Source organism: Amblyraja radiata, chromosome 17 (genome assembly GCF_010909765.2).
Source record: "Amblyraja radiata isolate CabotCenter1 chromosome 17, sAmbRad1.1.pri, whole genome shotgun sequence".
In the NCBI taxonomy this organism is placed as follows: Eukaryota; Metazoa; Chordata; class Chondrichthyes; order Rajiformes; family Rajidae; genus Amblyraja; species Amblyraja radiata.
Window position 1 is genome coordinate 34,590,019 of NC_045972.1, and position 17,593 is coordinate 34,607,611.

The 17,593-nt window shown below is 42.8% G+C and overlaps 1 protein-coding gene across 1 annotated transcript in view; it reads left to right on the plus strand.

The window, feature by feature from the left end:
- Positions 1–3,203: 3,203 nt before the first annotated feature.
- LOC116982719 (Y+L amino acid transporter 2-like) overlaps positions 3,204–17,593 on the plus strand; it is a 56,354-nt gene continuing 41,964 nt past the window's right edge. The window contains exons 1-3 of the mRNA XM_033036107.1: positions 3,204–4,165; positions 9,414–9,539; positions 13,032–13,173. Of these exons, the coding sequence (XP_032891998.1) occupies positions 3,649–4,165; positions 9,414–9,539; positions 13,032–13,173 (785 nt within the window). The 5' untranslated portion in view covers positions 3,204–3,648. The remainder of the gene's footprint in view (positions 4,166–9,413; positions 9,540–13,031; positions 13,174–17,593) is intronic.

A 17,593-nucleotide genomic window follows, 5' to 3' on the forward strand; every position in this document is an offset into this window, starting at 1 on the left:
TCTTTACTTTTTTGTGTTGTTTTTTTTCGTTTTGTCTAGTTAAGTTTTTGGTTTTTAGGTTGTGTTTATGTGGGGGGGGGGGGGGGGTTGAAACGGGGCTTGCTGTCTCTCCCTTCGGGGGAATGCGACTTTTTTGTCGTATCCCCCTTCTCTGCCTCCGTCTGCGCTGAGGCCTAATGGCGGAGCTGGCGACCTCGAGACTCTGGAGGCAGTCTGTCAGGACTCACCCTGGGCTCGCTCCCGTGAGGGCGGCCCGGCTCGGGGCTGGAACGGCGCTCCCGTGAGGGGCTGTGACGCTCCCGTGAGGGCGGCCTGGCGAGGGGCTGAGACTCTCTCGTGAGGGGCTGTGGCGCTCCCGTCGGAGCGGCCCATCCCGAGGGTGGAATGGCGCTCCCGTCGGAGTGGCCCAGCTCGAGGTGGAATGGCGCTCCCGTCGTGGCGGCCCAGCCCGAGGTGGAATGTCGCTCCCGTCGGAGCGGCCCAGCTCGAGGGTGGAATGGCGCTCCCGTCGGAGCGGCCCAGCTCGAGGGAGGAACGGCACTCCCGTCGGAGCGGCCCAGCTCGAGAGAGAGGAACGGCACTCACGTGAGGGCGATCCGGCTCGGGGCTGGAACGGTGCTCCGGTGGCTGGGACGGCGTTCTGGCGGCTATGACCTGAGTCCGGGGTTCAGCAGCGGGCCAGCGGCTGCGTCCGCTGGACTGGAATCCGCGGTGTTTGAGCCGGCCCGTTTGCAGGGTTCGGTGAGCTGCGGGACTGTTTGTGCCATCGCCCGGTGGGGAATCGCCTCAGCGCAGAGGGAGAAGAGGAGGGAAGAGACTGCAGCCCTAAGATTTTTGCCTCCACCAGTGAGGAGGTGCTGTGGTGGATGTTAATTTGTGCTTAGTGTTGTTTATTATTGTATGATTGTATGTATGACTGCAAGCACGGAATTTCGTTCAGACCGTAAGGTCTGAATGACAATAAAGGAATTCAATTCAATTCAATGTTTAGATCAGGCCCCAGGTAGTCAAGATCGGAGGGAATACATCAAAGTTCCTCACCCTGAGCACAGGGTCGCCCCAGTGTTGCGTCCTCAGCCCCCTATTGTACTCCCTGTACACACATGACTGTGTAGCTAGGTTCAGCTCCAACTCAATAATTAAGTTTTCTGATGCCATGTGGTGGTGGGCCTGATCTCAGACAATGACGAGAAGGCCTACCGGGAGGAGGTGGCTGATCTAGCACTCTGGTGCCAGGATAACAGCCTCCTCTTGAACATCAAAAAAATGAAGGAACTGATCATGGACTTTAGGAGGGCACATCATCCGAGGACGTACACTCCATTGAGGATAAATGGGGATCCTGTGGATAGGGTGAACTGTTTTAAATATCTGGGAGTCCATATCTCCGAGGATATGACATGGGCATCACACGCCTCAGCACTTGTGAGTAAGGCAAGGCAGCGCCTTTACCACCTCAGGCAATTGAGGAGATTCAGAGTGTCTCCAAGGATCCTCCAGTGCTTCTACGCAGCGGCGGTGGAAAGCATCTTGTCCGGGAATATTACCATCTGGTTTGGGAATTGCTCTGCCAAGGACAAGAAGGCTCTGCAGAGAGTAGTGCGTTCGGCCGAACGCACTATGGGAACTTCACTTGCCCCCCTGCAGGAACTATACATCAGGAGGTGCAACTCCAGAGCCAACAATATCATGAGAGACCCCTTCCACCCCTGCAACGGACTGTTCCATCTGCTACGGTCAGGCAAACGCCTCCGTTGCCATGCGGTGAGAACAGAGAGGTTGAGAAGGAGTTTCTTTCCAGAGGCCATTCGGTATGTAAACGCCTATCTCACCAGGGACTATCTCTACTGAATGTTTTTCTTTCCATTATTTATTATGTAAAAGAATATGTGTGTTTATGATTGTGTTTATAGTTTGTTTGGTTGTTTGTCTTTTTGCACAAAAGTCCGCGAGCATTGCCACTTTCATTTCACTGCACATCTCGTATGTGTATGTGACAAATAAACTTGACTTGACTTGAGATCTAGTAATTGAATTTTATAATTAGTTACAATTAGGTAACTAATTATATGCTTTAATTTCAGGTCATCCAAGTAAGATTGTTTCATATTTGTTTCAGAATGCTTCAATCTATAATAACTGATAATTTCTTTCAGTTCTCTTAATTTTTAAGAAGGTTATGGGCTTTTGACTGTCCTCGATAACAGCTTTTGAGTTAAGTCAAGGGAAAAACAATAGGGGACAAGATGCTAATTTCAGAGTATGAAAATGGCCATAACCTTTTTAATACGGAAGATATGAAAGTGAATTAGGTGTCAAATTAAACTTCTTTTTATGCTTTATCTGATGGGATAAATTGCAGGCTTGATTTTTTTATCTCAAAATTTTATAACATTGCTACTAAGTGGTAGTTAACAAAGATCTTATAGCAGATCTTTGGTAGTTAACACATCGTTTTCGTCTCAGAGGAATCAAGTGATAAACGACTCCAATCTTTCTGCAGTACTCATTAAACCCGAGCTTTAAATAAATGTAAAATTGCAAGGCGATTTTGCTGCAACATGTTTCATCTCTCAAAACATGGGATGGGGGGGGCACGCCCCCACCCCCCCAGGATTTCCGCCGCTGACTGCCAACCAAATATCTTATAGCAGAGCTCCGACTATACCTAGCCCACAGCCAACAATGGACCGTTTCCTCGATCATCGTTACTTTTTTGCATGATTTACATTCACGTGTTCTCTCTATTTCACTGTATTTTTCTCTCGTTTTGCCCGACTCCTCGTCTGAAGAAGGGTCTCGACCCGAAACGTCGCCTATTCCGCCTCTCCAGAGATGCTTCCTGTCCCGCTGAGTTAATCCAGAATGTTGTGTCTATCTTCGGTGTAAACCAGCATTTGCAGTTCCATCCTGTACTCGCACCCAAAGATCCTATAGCGGAGCATAAGATCTTTGCTCACACCGTCGCTTCCTTGGCGCCGCCAACAATGGCGCTCGGGAGCAACAAGCTCGAGCGCCAACGGCCGGGGCGCGCGGTCAGGCAGTGCACCCGCGCGAGGCCAACGACATAACTGACGGTCAGGAGAGGGGCGGGTTATCATGGGGAAGGTTAGCTGGGGTGGCGTAGTAAAGGTAGTACGTGTATAATTTACCGGCGTATATTTACAGGTATCTACACGCATTATTACATATACTTCAATGTCTTTCTCCTAATTCTTTCTCATTAAATTAGCGAGCTGTTAAGTTTTAAATTACAGTCGAAACCTCTGCAAAGAGGGACTTGTGTTCGAGAAGGCTCAAGTTACCCGTCAAGGCACTGGAGGTATGGATGGTCCCGAACTTTCAACGTCAGGCAACCTTTACTGTGTGAAATCCATGAATAGTTGCAACGATTGGAGATATGAGTTTCTTGCAGATCACCGGTTACAATGACTTGTCAACATCCTTCGTTTCTCGGGTTGATTTAAGTAATCCCATTCTCTTCTTCCCTCTCCCAACTTTAATAATGTCAAATGTAAGCTATTAAAGAATTATAGATAAAGTATACATGAAAAAATGTATAATGATAAAAAAAAATACAATTGATTTTTTTTGCTCTTTCTAGGTTGCTGTTTCCCATTGGATATAGAAGTATGAAGATATTCAAATATGGATAAGGAACGTGCTGATTTTAAGACAGGTTATCCCGAAAGCTCTAATGTATCTATTCCTATCAGGTCTAAAGGAGTAATTAGGCCCCAAACCCATTCTGCAGTAGTTGCACTAAAGAGGGAAATTTCTTTATGGAACGGTATATCTCTTATAGTTGGAGCCATAATTGGATCAGGGATTTTTGTTTCTCCAGGTGGGGTCCTGCAGCAAAATGGCTCCTATGGTCTATCGCTGCTTACTTGGACTGTTGGGGGTGTGTTTTCAATGCTTGGAGGCCTGTGCTATGCTGAATTGGGTACAACTATTACAAAATCTGGTGCAAGCTATGCATACATTTTGGAAGTATTTGGCAGTTTCGTTGCTTTTCTTAAACTCTGGGTGTCAATACTTATTATTCAGCCCACTGCACAAGCTGTTATTGCCATCACTTTTGGCAACTACCTGGTGCAGCCGATCTTTGTAAACTGCCGTACACCATATATAGCAGAACGACTACTCGCAGCTATTTGCATCAGTAAGTGTTATCATACCTTTTTATTGAGAGTACAGTATATATATTTAATATACATTTAAATTCTAATAAACATTAAGATTCATTTCTTATGTATAATAAATTTAAACTAATTTTAATTAATTAGATGGATCTTTCAGGAGATGGTAGGATAATTAAATTTAATAAAATGGATTTTAAAAAGTAAAGTATTTAAAACTATTTTAATTGTTGGTTATACTCAGTGTAGCGGCCGATTTTTATATCGTTCGAGAAATTAACCCTCTAGCCGCTAAATGAACAAGCATGGTTAAGGGGAATATCTTCGATATGCATGCGAGCTCACCCACAGAGAACTTCAGAACTTCTTCACAGATAAGTCTTCAAAACACAGTCTTTTGATGAATAAATGCTTTATTGTTGATAGAAAACAGTAAGATATATCCAAATTTCTTCCGAATCATTACTATAATCTTCATCGAACTCCAGCTTATTACTTTAAACATTGGAAAACTCCTCGTGTCTCCGTTACACTTCGCATGATCTCCTTTACACCTCGCATGATCTCATTTACACTTCGCATGGTCAAAGGGTAAACCTTCTCTATGGTCCTCCAAACTAAAACTAAAAACTAAGCTTCTGCGCAAGATACATAGCCCAAAACACGCCCTAAAACACATCATAAGTCCCACCCACAATATAACGGGCAGTCTAAAATTTAAAGACACTTGCCATCATCAATGACATGCGAAACAAGCCAAATGGCCACTACACTCTAGAAATGTAACCAATTCAGATGTGATGCATCCTATATTCTCGAAGAAAGTAAGTGTGCAGGCAGCAAAGGCTTTGCTCTGAATTTTCCAAATCTCTTTGGGTTTGAGAGTAATGCCAGTAGACTGGGGGACAGTACATTTTCATATCTGGGTCATAAAAAAAAGGGATAGAGTTATATAATTGATTATAGTTCTGTAGGTGTACTGCAAAATGTGTACATTTTTTAGAGACAATAATCTGAAACAAAATTAATCATTACTTGAAAATCTATCAATTAATAGATTAAAACTAACACTTTTTTTAAGATAATCTTGAGTAAGTTATTTAATGGAATAAAGAGGATTGATGAAGGCTAGGATGGGTATTTGGACTTTCAAAAGGTGTTTAACCTTTTATAGCACAATAGTAATGAATAACAGTAGCAAAGAATCAGAAACAGAAAGTAGTGGTGAATGATACAAAATGGTGGAGTAACTTAGCAGGTCAAGTAGCATCTCTGGAGAACATCGGTGACGTTTCAGGTCGGGATCCTGAAATGTCACCTATCCATGTTCTCCAGAGATGCTGTCTGATCTGCTGAGTTACTCCAGCATTTTGTATCTTTCCTTAGTACAACCAGCATCTGCAGTTCCTTTTTATTACATAATGAGCCGTCGAGTATGGCTGCCCTGCCTGTAGCTGTTTGTCTTTTCACCCTTTAAAAACATTTTTTAGTGTGTTTAAAGTTTTTGTTTTGGAGGCCTAGTCTTTTTATGTGGGGGAAGGGGGAAACTGCTTTTCTCAGTCCCTACCTGGTCTGAGATGCGGCTTTCCTCCGAGCCGCATCTTCGCCCCTTCCTCGCGGCCTACCAACGGGAACGGAGTGGCGTTTCCTGCCGGGACCAGCCAGAACCTCAGCTTCGGCGGCGGCATAGCGCTGAAGCACCATCACGGAGCGGGCGATGCCTTACCCAGGTCGCCGTGTGCTAAGTTCCGAAGTGCTAAGACCGCCGACTCCTACATCGCGGAGCTGTGGTCGCGGAGCGTTCAGCTGCGGGCGATGCTGGGTTTAAACACCGCAGAGCCTGGGATCTCTCGCCGAGATCGCCAGTGTTGGCCTGTGGACTTCGGGAGCCACGGTCTCCGGGGAGGAAGCGGCCGTTCCAGACACTCCAAGCCGCTGAGAGTGTTCCCCCAACGCCGGAGCTCCATCATCCGGAGAGAGGGCCTGTAACATCAGGCTGTCGTCGCGGCAACTGCGGAGGCGACAATAGGCCCGACCATGGGTGAACAAGAGGAAGAGGACTGGTCTTTATTGCCTTCCCTCACAGTGGGAACCATTGTGGGGGGATGTTTTTATGTTCAATGTTAAATTCTTTAATGTTGTGTTTTATTTTTATTGGTGTGCTGCAAATGGCAACTCAAATTTCACTACACCAATTGGTGTGCGTGACCATAAATGTCCTTTGTCCTTTGTCCTTTGAGTTGTAAATAATTGTTTACCTGAATTGAGAGGTCAATATTTGGACCAGTGGTCTTATTAAAATTTTATAAACATGGGTGTAACTTAGGTTTAAGTCTCCAAGGCATAATTTCAACATTTACCAATGACACAAACCTTTATAAAGTAATAAATAATACAAGAATAATAAAATATTTCAGTATAAAGGCTTTTACATTGAACTAGAAAAAGGAGCATGCACTGGGCAGATTAGATGTAATATAGAGGTTCAAATTTCACATAGTCAAATCAAGTTTATTGTCATATCCACAAGATTGGTGCGGTATAGGTATGACATAAATCTTGCATCAGCAGCATTGCAGGCACATAGACTCAAACACCACATGAAAATGTATATTGTACATAATTTTTACGACAGTAAAAAAAGACTGCAAAAAACATGACATTACTGCATTAATACAGAAAAAAATAGTCCATGGTTCTTCAAGAAGCGGTTTGCAGTGTTTCCCTATTAGGCTGTGCAGGTTGGTTCAAGAACATGATAATCGTAGGAAAGTAGCTGTTTCTGAACCTGTTGGTGTAGGACTTCAGGCTCTGTACCTCCTGTGTGATGGTATCAGTAAAAAGAGGACATAACCCAGATGGTGGGGATCCTCGATGATAGATATTAACCTCTTGAGGCAGCGCCACGTATAGATGCCTGCGATGATGGAGACGGCTGTGCCCTTGTGAACTGGGCTGAGTCGACTCTGCAGTCTCTGTGTTATAATTGCCATTGCAGGCCCTGATGCAATCAGTCAGGATACTTTCTATAGTGCATCTGTGGATGTCTTTCAGAATGTGGCATACTGAATATCTTTATACGTCTGAAAAGGCAGAGGTACTAGTGCACCTCGTCATGATTATATCGGCTAGGTCTAAGACGGTTCTTCTGTGATGTTAATGCCCAGGAATTTTAAGGTCTCTTTCCACCACCATAACCTCCATTAACTCTCTCCACCACCAATGAACTCTCTCCACCACCAATACGTGGTCTCCTAACTTTTCCTTTCTGAAGTTAACAATTAATTATTTCATTTTGTTGACATTGAGCAAGAGGCTGTTGTTGTGACACCAGTCAACCAGGTGTTCTATCTCACTCCTGTGTGCTGACTCATTATCACCCATGACTATGAATTTGGTAGGAAGAAAAAGGAAAGACAATATAAACTACCATTTGTTTAAAGTATTACAGGAACAAGGACTTGGGTATTTGCATAAATATTTGTAAATCACAGTACATAATTATTTGGGCCCATAACTTTATTAGCAGACATAGAATAACAACAAGGAAGTCCTGCCAATTCTTTGTAAATCAACTTGGATCGCAGCTAGTTTATTTGGATTGAATATTGGAATAATGGATACAACATTTTGGGAAGGAAGTCAAAACTTTGGTGACTGACTAATCTCTATGACCTGAGATTCAGTTCCTCACTGCAGAGAAGATTGAGGACAGATTAGACAGAGCTAACTAAGGATGTTGATGGAGATTGCAAAATAAGAAACTGTTTATAAATAAGCTTTATTAATAAGTTTGGTAACCAAAAGAGCAGACGTTTAAGACAAAATGTAAGAAAAGATTACTAGAAGAGTATTGAAATTAACTGGACAACCTGTTGAAGGAATTAGCACGTACAAATACAATAGTTTTTATAATAATATTAATATAATATAGTGATAAAAATAAATTAGTTGGCCACTGTTTTAGAAACAGAAACATAGAAAATAGGCGCATGAGGAGGCCATTTGGTCCTTCAAGCCAGCACCGTCATTCATTGTGATCATGGCTGATCATCCACAATACCGTGCCTGCCTTCTCCCCATATTCCTTGATTCCGCTAGCCCCAAGAGCTCTGTCTCTTTTAAATTCATCCAATGAATTGGCCTCCACTGCCTTCTATGGCAGAGAACTCCACAAATTCACAACTCTCTGGGTGAAAAAGTTTTTTCTCATCTCAGTTTTAAATGGCCTCTCTTTTATTCTTAGAATGTGCCCCCTGGTTCTGGACTCCCCCAATATTGGGAACATTTTTCCTGTATCTAGCTTGTCCAGTCCTTTTATAATTTTATGTTTTTATAAGACATCCTCTCATCCTTCTAAATTCCAGTGAATATACATTAAGCCCAGTCTTTCCAATCTTTCCTCATATGACAGTCCCGCCATCCTGGGGATTAACCTCATGAACCTACGCTGCACCACCTCAATAGCAAGGATGTCCTTCCTCAAATTAGGAGACCAAAACTGCACACAATACTCTGGATGTGGTCTCACCAGGGCCCTGTACAACTGCAGAAGGACCTCTTTACTCCTATACACAAATCCTCTTGTTATGAAGACCAACATGCAATTAGCTTTCTTCACTGCCTGCTGTACTTGCATGTTTACTTTCAGTGACTGATGTACAAGGACACCCAGGTCTCGTTGCACTTCCCTTTTTCTTAATCTGACACCATTGAGATAATAATCTGCCTCCTTGTTCTTGTCGTCAAAGTGGATAACCTCACAGTTATCTACATTATACTGCATCTGCCATGCAGCTGCCCACTCACTTAACCTGTCCAAGTCACTCTGCAACCTCCTAGCATCCTCTTCGCAGTTCATACTGCCACCCATCTTTGTGTCATCTGCAAATTTGCTAGTGTTACTTTTAATTCCATCATCTAAATCATTAATATAGTAAATAGTTGTGGCCCCAGCACCGAGCCTCGCGGCACTCTACTCGCCACTGCCTGCCATTCTGACAGGGACCCGTTTATTCCTACTCTTTGTTTCCTATCAACCAATCAATTCTCTATCCATGTCAATACCCTACCCCAATACCATGTGCTCTAATTTTGCCCCCAAATCTTTTATAGCATGCTGTGATTTTGACTAACAATGAATGGTTCATGATTCTATATTACTGATTGTGCAATAAAGCTTAATGTATATAACCAAGCCTGAATCATTGAGTAGAAATATATGTGTATTAGTAGCTCCTGTGTTACTTGCTTGTACTTCTTCATATCCAGGCATGCTTACTTTTATAAACTGTTCCAGTGTAAAATGGGGAACAAGAATTCAAGATGTGTTTACGATTGCCAAAGTTATCGGCCTCATCATCATTATTGTTACAGGGCTGGTTAAACTGGGCCAAGGTAAGAGGATACGGTAGATTATGATGCAGATATTCAAGTAATTTATCTCAACTACTCCTTGTCTGCCAGGAATCTATAAATCTTTTACCATCTTTCTATATCTAACCTTATTGATATATAATCAGTGTATTATTTTCTTCCCGAATCATTTAAGTAATTTCCACTTAAATGAAGGAACCGTATTGTACATTGACTTTGACTATTTGTGGAGGGACATATTAGATATATGCTCATTAAGCAGCCACAACACACAAGTGTATATTACATGCATACAAAAAAAACAGTAACATTGAATATACTTAATTGAAGTATATTCAATGAAGATGCATATGTCTTGGATCCATCTACATTACTATCTCTGCTGCTTGTTGCATTCCCTACTGCAAGAATTAACAGTCCGTGTCATTGAGCTTCCAGCATACTGCCTCCATATCTACCTATAAAGCACTTTTTGAAGTATTTTTCTCTGGTTTGGAGGCACTTTCAAAGGAGGGGAGGAGATAGTGGCAGAAGATGTCAACCTTTCCTTGCTCCAATAATCACCCCCCAAAAAGTTTTACACATGACACAATGATACATGTGCATTGACTCACAACTGATTATCAGGAGTTCAACAATAGTTCAAGAAAAAATAGACCGTAAGACATTGGAGCAGAATTGGGCCATTCTGCCCATTGAGTCTGCTCCATCATTCGAGCATAACTGATTAATTTTTCCCTCTCAATCCCATTCTCTTGCCTTCTCATAACCATTGATGCCCTTACTAATCAAGAAACGATCAATCTTCGTTGTAAAAATACCCAATGAGTTGGCCGCCATAGCTGTCTGTGGCAATTAATTCCACAGATTCAGCACCCTCATGCTAAAGAACTCAATCGTCCCTGGAATTTTCTCGTAAATCTCCTCTGGACCCTCTCCAATGCTAACACAACCTTTCTCAGATATGGCCCAAAAATGCTCACAATATTCAAAATGTGGCCTGGCCAATATCTTATGAAGCCTCAGCATTACATCCTTGTTTTTATATTCTAGTCCTCACGAAATGAATGTTAAGATTGCATTTACCTTTCTTGCTAGTGACTCAAACTGCAAATGAATGTTTTGTGAATCCGGCACCAGCACTCCAAAGTCCCTTTCCATTGCTGATTTTGGAATCTTCATCCCATTTGCAAAACCAGTGTACGACTTTATTCCTTCCATCACAGTGCATGACCAAACACTTTGCTGTTCTGTGTTCCATTTGCCACTCCTTTGCCCACTCTCCCAACCTGTCCAAGTCCATCTGCAGACTTCCTGCTTCCTCAACACCACCTGTCCTTCACCTATCTTTATATCATCCGCAAACTTGACCAAAAAGCCATCAATTCCATCATCCAGATAATTAATATATAAAGTGAAAAGTAGTGGATACAACACTGATCCCTGTGGAACACCGCTAGTCACCAGCATCAACGAGAAAAGGCTCCACTCTTTGCCTTCTGCCAGTTAGCCAATTTTCTAACCATGCTAGTACTTTGCCTCTAATACCTTGTGCTTCTATCTTGTTTAGCAGCCTCACGTGCTACACCTTATCAAAGGCCTTCTGAAAATCCAAGTAAACAACATCCATTGACTTTCCATTGTTATTGCTGCTTGTGACTTCTTCAAAGAAGTAACAACAGATTTGTTTAAAAAGGGAAATCTCCAAGGAGGATATAAAAGTAATCTTCAAAAACATGTCACCAGCATCTCATTATCAAGAGACTAGACATTTCTCAAATGTTACCAAAGAAAACCAACACCTTCACACAAAGTCCAGCAGAAAGCAATACTTTAATCAGGAGCTTAATTCAATAGAGATATTAATACCTAATACTGATGCTGAAGGCTTCTGTAGATGTTTCCAATAAAACTCATTATGCACTCCCCTTTTGCATTATGAAGTACAATGTTTTGTGCATTGAAAACCAAGAACTGCATCAACCTGCATTGTGTAGTTCCTCCAAATCTATGGAAATAAATTGCATTTATTTAGGGGACTGAGCTACAGGGAGAGGTTGAGTAGGATGGGACTCTTCCTTGGAGCGCAGGAGGATGAGAGGCAATCTTTTAGGGGTGTATAAAATTATGAGAGGAATAGATTGGGTAGATGCACAGAGTCTCTTGCCCAGAGTAGGTGAATTGAGGACCAGAAAACATAGGTTTAAGGTGAAGGGGAAAAGATTTACTAGGAATCTGAGGGGTAACCTTTTCACATAAAGAGTGGTGGGTGTATGGAACAAGCTGCCAGAGGAGATAGTTAAGGCAGGGACTATCTCAACATCAAGAAAGTTGGACAGGTACATGGATAGGACAGGTTTGGAGGTGATATGGACCAAATGCTGGCAGGTGGGACTAGTGTAGCTGGAACATGTGGGCATGTTGGGCCGAAGGGCCTGTTTACACACTGTATCACTCTACTACTCTAAATTAGTTTTAGAAAGGAAATAATTCTAGAGAAATTACAATATCTAAAATCTCATTAATGCTTATGACCTCTGATGAAGGTACCCAGTCTGGAAAAGGGTCTCGACCCGAAATGTCACCTATTCCTTTTCTCCAGAGATGCTGCCTGGCCCGCTGTTACTACAGCACATAATTCCCGTGGCTTCAAGAGCATGCAAGAACTTTCATATTCTGCAGCAAAGGACTAAACTGACCACAAAGACTTCTCACCATCTGCAAGACACTAGCCAATGGTGTAAATGTAACACAGGCCGCAATGACTGCTGTTCCAAATACACAAAGAATGCTCTTTATGTACAATCCACAAGTGTTAAAGAAACTTGAACGAATCCAGGCCAATGCAGCAATCTCAAATGCCAGCCTAATCTCCACATCAAAATTTGCTTTTGTTTAGCTTGACACATTGACTACAATGTGCATTATCTGACAAACAGATGCCAGGAACACGTTCTCTTGGCAGCACATAGAAAGTTTCAACTTTTACCACCTTTAAAGATAAGCTGAATTAACAATGTGCTGTAACACCCGTAACGTGTGTTCAAGCTGCATACTGTCCTTGAAAATATATTGCTGTCATCTGTGCATTCCTAAACATCAGCTTGACATAATCAATTAAAACTGTTGTGCTATTTACACCCATCCTGAAAGTGATTATGAATAATGAAAAAAAAAACAAATGTTAAAGTTGCTAGGTCATCTTCATTCTGTTGTTAAATATCCTGGTATCTGCTTAAGGAAATATCATAAAATTGCAAACCTGTCAACGACAACACTTTCTTGTAATGCCATAACTAATCAGAAGTATACTTACCTGTCAAGCTAGTTACACTGATTGCAAGCAAAATTATGTTCCCTTGCATTAGGGAAGGCGAGATTAGATGGAATAACATTAGATGGAAGACTTACTGTAAATGCTATTAAATATTCAGGGATTTTTCCAGGCTCTTTCCTAGTGTATTAAAATATGTGTGTGAAATGTCTGTTCTGATTATTCCTTCTTACTTTCAGGTGAAACTGATTTTGGTTCCTCATTCAGTGGTTCAGTGTGGGATGCTGATAAGATCATCTTGTCCTTTTATTTTGTACTATTCTCTTATTCCGGTTGGGACACCCTTAACTATGTAACAGAAGAAGTTACAAATCCTGAAAGGTATGACTGCACATACTGCATTGATATGCATATTGTTGAACCATACTGAATGACTTCACCTTTGAATGTTAAATTATCTGTCATAGTTTGCACATAACCAATGAATCTCAAAATATTTCTCTACATTAGCTTTTTTGGGAGAATGGTAATCTTTATATATTTTTTCTCCTAGTTTTTATTATATTCATCAGAAGCTTAATTGCCATAGCCTGGAAACATTAAATATAATCCTTAGTTCCAAATGTAAACTACAGTCAATTTGATTATTCAACAGCCTTGGGCGTCCCTGATGAAAATGTTGTAATACTAAGTTACCCCGCAGAGATGTCACACGGAGATGTCATTACAAATGTATAAAATGCACTGTAAAACCAGTCTTGTTTCTGCCTGCTCCTGTCCCACTAAATTCATATCATTGTACCTCAACTCCATCCACGCCCCCCCCACCTCCCACCCAGATCCAATCCCTCCTGACCTATGTCCAAGGCACCTCACACTCCCTTCGTCTCTTCAATAACTTCCATTCTCCAGGCCCCCACTCCTGAATCGTTACTATGGACATTCAGTTACTCTACACCTCCATCCCCCACCAGGAAGGTCTTAAAGCCTTCCCGAGATAGACGATCGACAGATTTCTATTATGAACTTACTAACTCCCACCGCAATCGAGACCACATTTCTGCCTACTCTGCCTCCTGCAAAGGCTCTTTCCTCTACTCCCAATTCCTCCGTCTACGCCACATCTGCGCCTAAGTTTCATACCAGGAGCTCTTGCTCCCCCTCCCTCCAGTCGGAACAGGGATACCGTCCCCCATTCACCTGTATGCCGTCACATACAGCACATAATCCTCCGACATTTGAATGGCAGATTAGGTTTGAAGGACAGTTTGGTCTACTTCTTTTTCATGTGACAGCGTAGGAGGACAGAAGCAATGGAGAGGGAGAAACTGGGAGACTGAAATGAAATTGATGCAAGACACAGGATATTAGAAAATGGAGGCTAGCTGCAGTTGTGGGCTTGCGGTATGTACTGCTTGCTAACCTTTCCCTTGAAATGGAGTTGGAGAAACTGAGCAAGGAAATAAAAATGATTCTCGCATAGCCATCTCCTCTATTCCCAAGTGATTTCAAAAAGGTTATATTCATTGTATTTGTGGCAAAATAAAAATAATTGTTCTAAAGTTCAGCAGGTAATTTCTTGAAAACCAATCCACAGAGAAACAGTATACACATTTGAAATCATTTGTAAATGCCATATCTCATGATTTTGCTAATTTTATTCTAATATTCCAACAGGTGACAGGGAAAAGCTTCCATTTTATTTTGGCCTGTGTATTTACTGCCTGTGCAAAGTACTTATGATACAGAGTAATTATATATCATAACAAGCACTTTAATTTGTATACATACAGAGACCATTTAGATGAGTACTGTAGGCTTCGAATCGTAAGTTAAAACTAAAACACAACAAGGCTGCCTTCATGCATGAGGTGGCAGTGGTGTGGGAAACCTGACATGGATTATGGATCAGGTCATCAGCTGCAAAACCAGACACGGATCAAACCAGCAATACTGTTTGATCTACATCCCCCTTCTTGGACTTTTGCCCAAAGGGCAAGCATAAAGCCTGCAGGAGTAATATGTATATAAAGCTGTATAAATTAACTATCATCTACAGTAAAGAAATGGAGGATATACTGCAGTAATAAAGTTCTGATTGCAGAACTGCTCACCTGTCCCTCATTCAAATAATCATTTCCATCCTCTGTCCACAACACATCATTTTGGTCATCTGCATCATCACACTGAACCTGCCTCAATGGCACCGGCTCATTTAATGGCAGAATATGTCGTCAGTTTTGTCTGTATAGATCTCCTCCAGATTGTATCAAATAAGACCTTGGTTCCGGACACACATCTTTGACCGTGCCCATACGGTCATACCCCTTCTGGGTTTGGAGACGGACCACCTGGCCCTCCGACAATGGTTGGAGAGGACATCTAGAACGATCTTCTGCGTCAGTTTGTTACGCTGCAGGCGCGCCCAAACCACCTTGGGTTCGCAGACTTCTGGCTGGAGCAGCTGCTTCGAGACTGGAAGAGTAGCCCTGGTCTGTCTGGACATGAGTCGGTGAGCTGGCGAACCGAGTGTGGGATCACGTGGAATGTTGCGGAGATTGAGAAGATCCAAAAACACATCAGACCCGGTGCTGCTGGACTTCTCCATGAGCATCTTTGCAGTGCGGACAGCTCGCTCAGCCAGCCTGATCAACGGGGTACTCTGGACTGCTGGTGATGTGCTTAAAATCCCACTCATTTGCAAAGTCTGAAACACTGACTTGTGAATTGGCCACAATTGTCAGACATGAGGGTTTGAGGTACCCCATGGACTGCAAAATGCCTCGCAAGTTTCTTGACGACAGCCACAGCGGAAGCTGTGGGGAGCAGATCGATCTCAAACCACCCATAGTAAGAGTCAACCTGGATCAAGTATTGGTTGCCACGCCAATCGAAAATGTCAGTAGCCACCATAGATCACGGCAAGTCAGGAACTGGGTGGTGCAAAGGGGGCACTTTCTGTTGATGTGGAGCCATGCTGTTGCACACAACGCAGGACTGCACCCTCTGGTGTACATAATCTGACATGGCAGGCCAGAAAAACATGCTCTTTGCTCGTTGCACCGTAGCTTCAGAACCAGGATGACCTCCATGTACGGCATCAAAGTACTTATGTTGAAGTCTGGGATCACTGCCTTATGGCCCTTTTTGATAACCCTGCCTTCCAAGGCAAGTTTCAGACAGAAAAATAAGGCCCAACAGCAAGCGGAAGCAAATGCTGATTGCCAGGCCATCCGTGATTGATGACTGAGGCGCGCAGCTGCAGGGTGGTATTTTCTGCCGTACAAACCATCAAGGTATCCAGATGTGAAGGATGAGTGAAATCAATTGCCATGACATCAAACGTGTTTATTTCTGATGTGTGCTGGCCGCTCGACCTCCTGGGAGCACAGGATAGTGTGTCAGCCAGATACACGTGCTTACCCTGCTTTAAATGAGAGAGATATCATACTTCTGGAGCTGCAGCATCATTCTTTGCTGCCACGCCAGAGCAGCATGTATAGACTTGTTTAAAATGGTATCCAAAGGTTACAGCCTTACCAAAAATGTAATTGTTGAATTTGACACATGCAAAGACCACTGCCAGTAATTCCTTCTCGATCCGAGCATACCTTGTCTCCGTGTCCATCATCGTCCTGGTGGCATAAGCAACATGCTGCACCAAGGCCGTACTGGGATGCATCACAGGACAAAGTACAGGTTTATTGACATCGTAAGAAAAGCCAGGGTAGGTGGGCATGACATCTGATGTTTTAGAGTGTCAAAAGCATGTTGCTGCTAATCATGCCATGTCCAAGCAGTGTCGTTGTGAGTAAGTTGCCTCAAGGGAGCAGAGATGTCGGCGAAGTTGGGATTGAATTTTCCAAGGTAATTAGCCATGCCCAGAAATCTCTGCAGGCCTGCAACATCAGTAGGCGTGGACATTTTGTTAACAGCCACTGTCTTAGAAGGATCCGCTTTGAGACCATCAGCCGTGAAAATATGCCCCACGTAGCTCACCTTGTTAACACGGAACCAACATTTTTGGGGATTCAGTTTTAAATTCACTTCCCTGGCAAGCTCGAGTACCTTCTTCAAGTTTGCATCATGTTGTTCCATGTCTTTGCCAGTAACAATGATATCGTCCACGATGATAGCACAAGAGTATCTGGCAAACAGTTGCTCCATGGAGCACTGAAACACCTCACTGGCTGAACTGATGCGAAACGGCATGCGTAAAAATCTGTAGTGGCTGAAAGCAGTGCTGAAGGTGGTACGCATAGATGATGCAACATCCAGGGGAATATGCCAGAAGGAGCTCTTTCTGTCTAATACAGAGAATACCGCTGGCTTACCCATGTGGCCAGCTTCCTCCTCCATGGTGCGCATGGGGTGATGGGACCTTTTCAGTGCAGTGTTCAGGTCCATCGGATTAATACATATACGAATCTCCTGTTTATTCTTCTGGTCTCCGACTGGAGGCGTGGGTTCAAATCTCACTTCTGACACCATGTGCAAAGTACATATGATACAGAGTCATTAAATATCATAACAAGTACTTTAATTTGTATGCATACAGAGACCATTGAGATAAGTACTGCAGGCTCCGAATCGTAAGTTAAAACTAAAACACAACATGGCTGCCCGCATGCACGAGGTGGCAGTAATATGGGAAACCTGACATGGATTATGGATCAGGTCATCATCAGCAAAACCAGACATAGATCAAACCAGCAAGACTGCCTTTATATTAAATAAATATATTAAATTTTATTGATGAAATGTCAGATGACTGATATAAACATTGATTCTGTATGTGGTG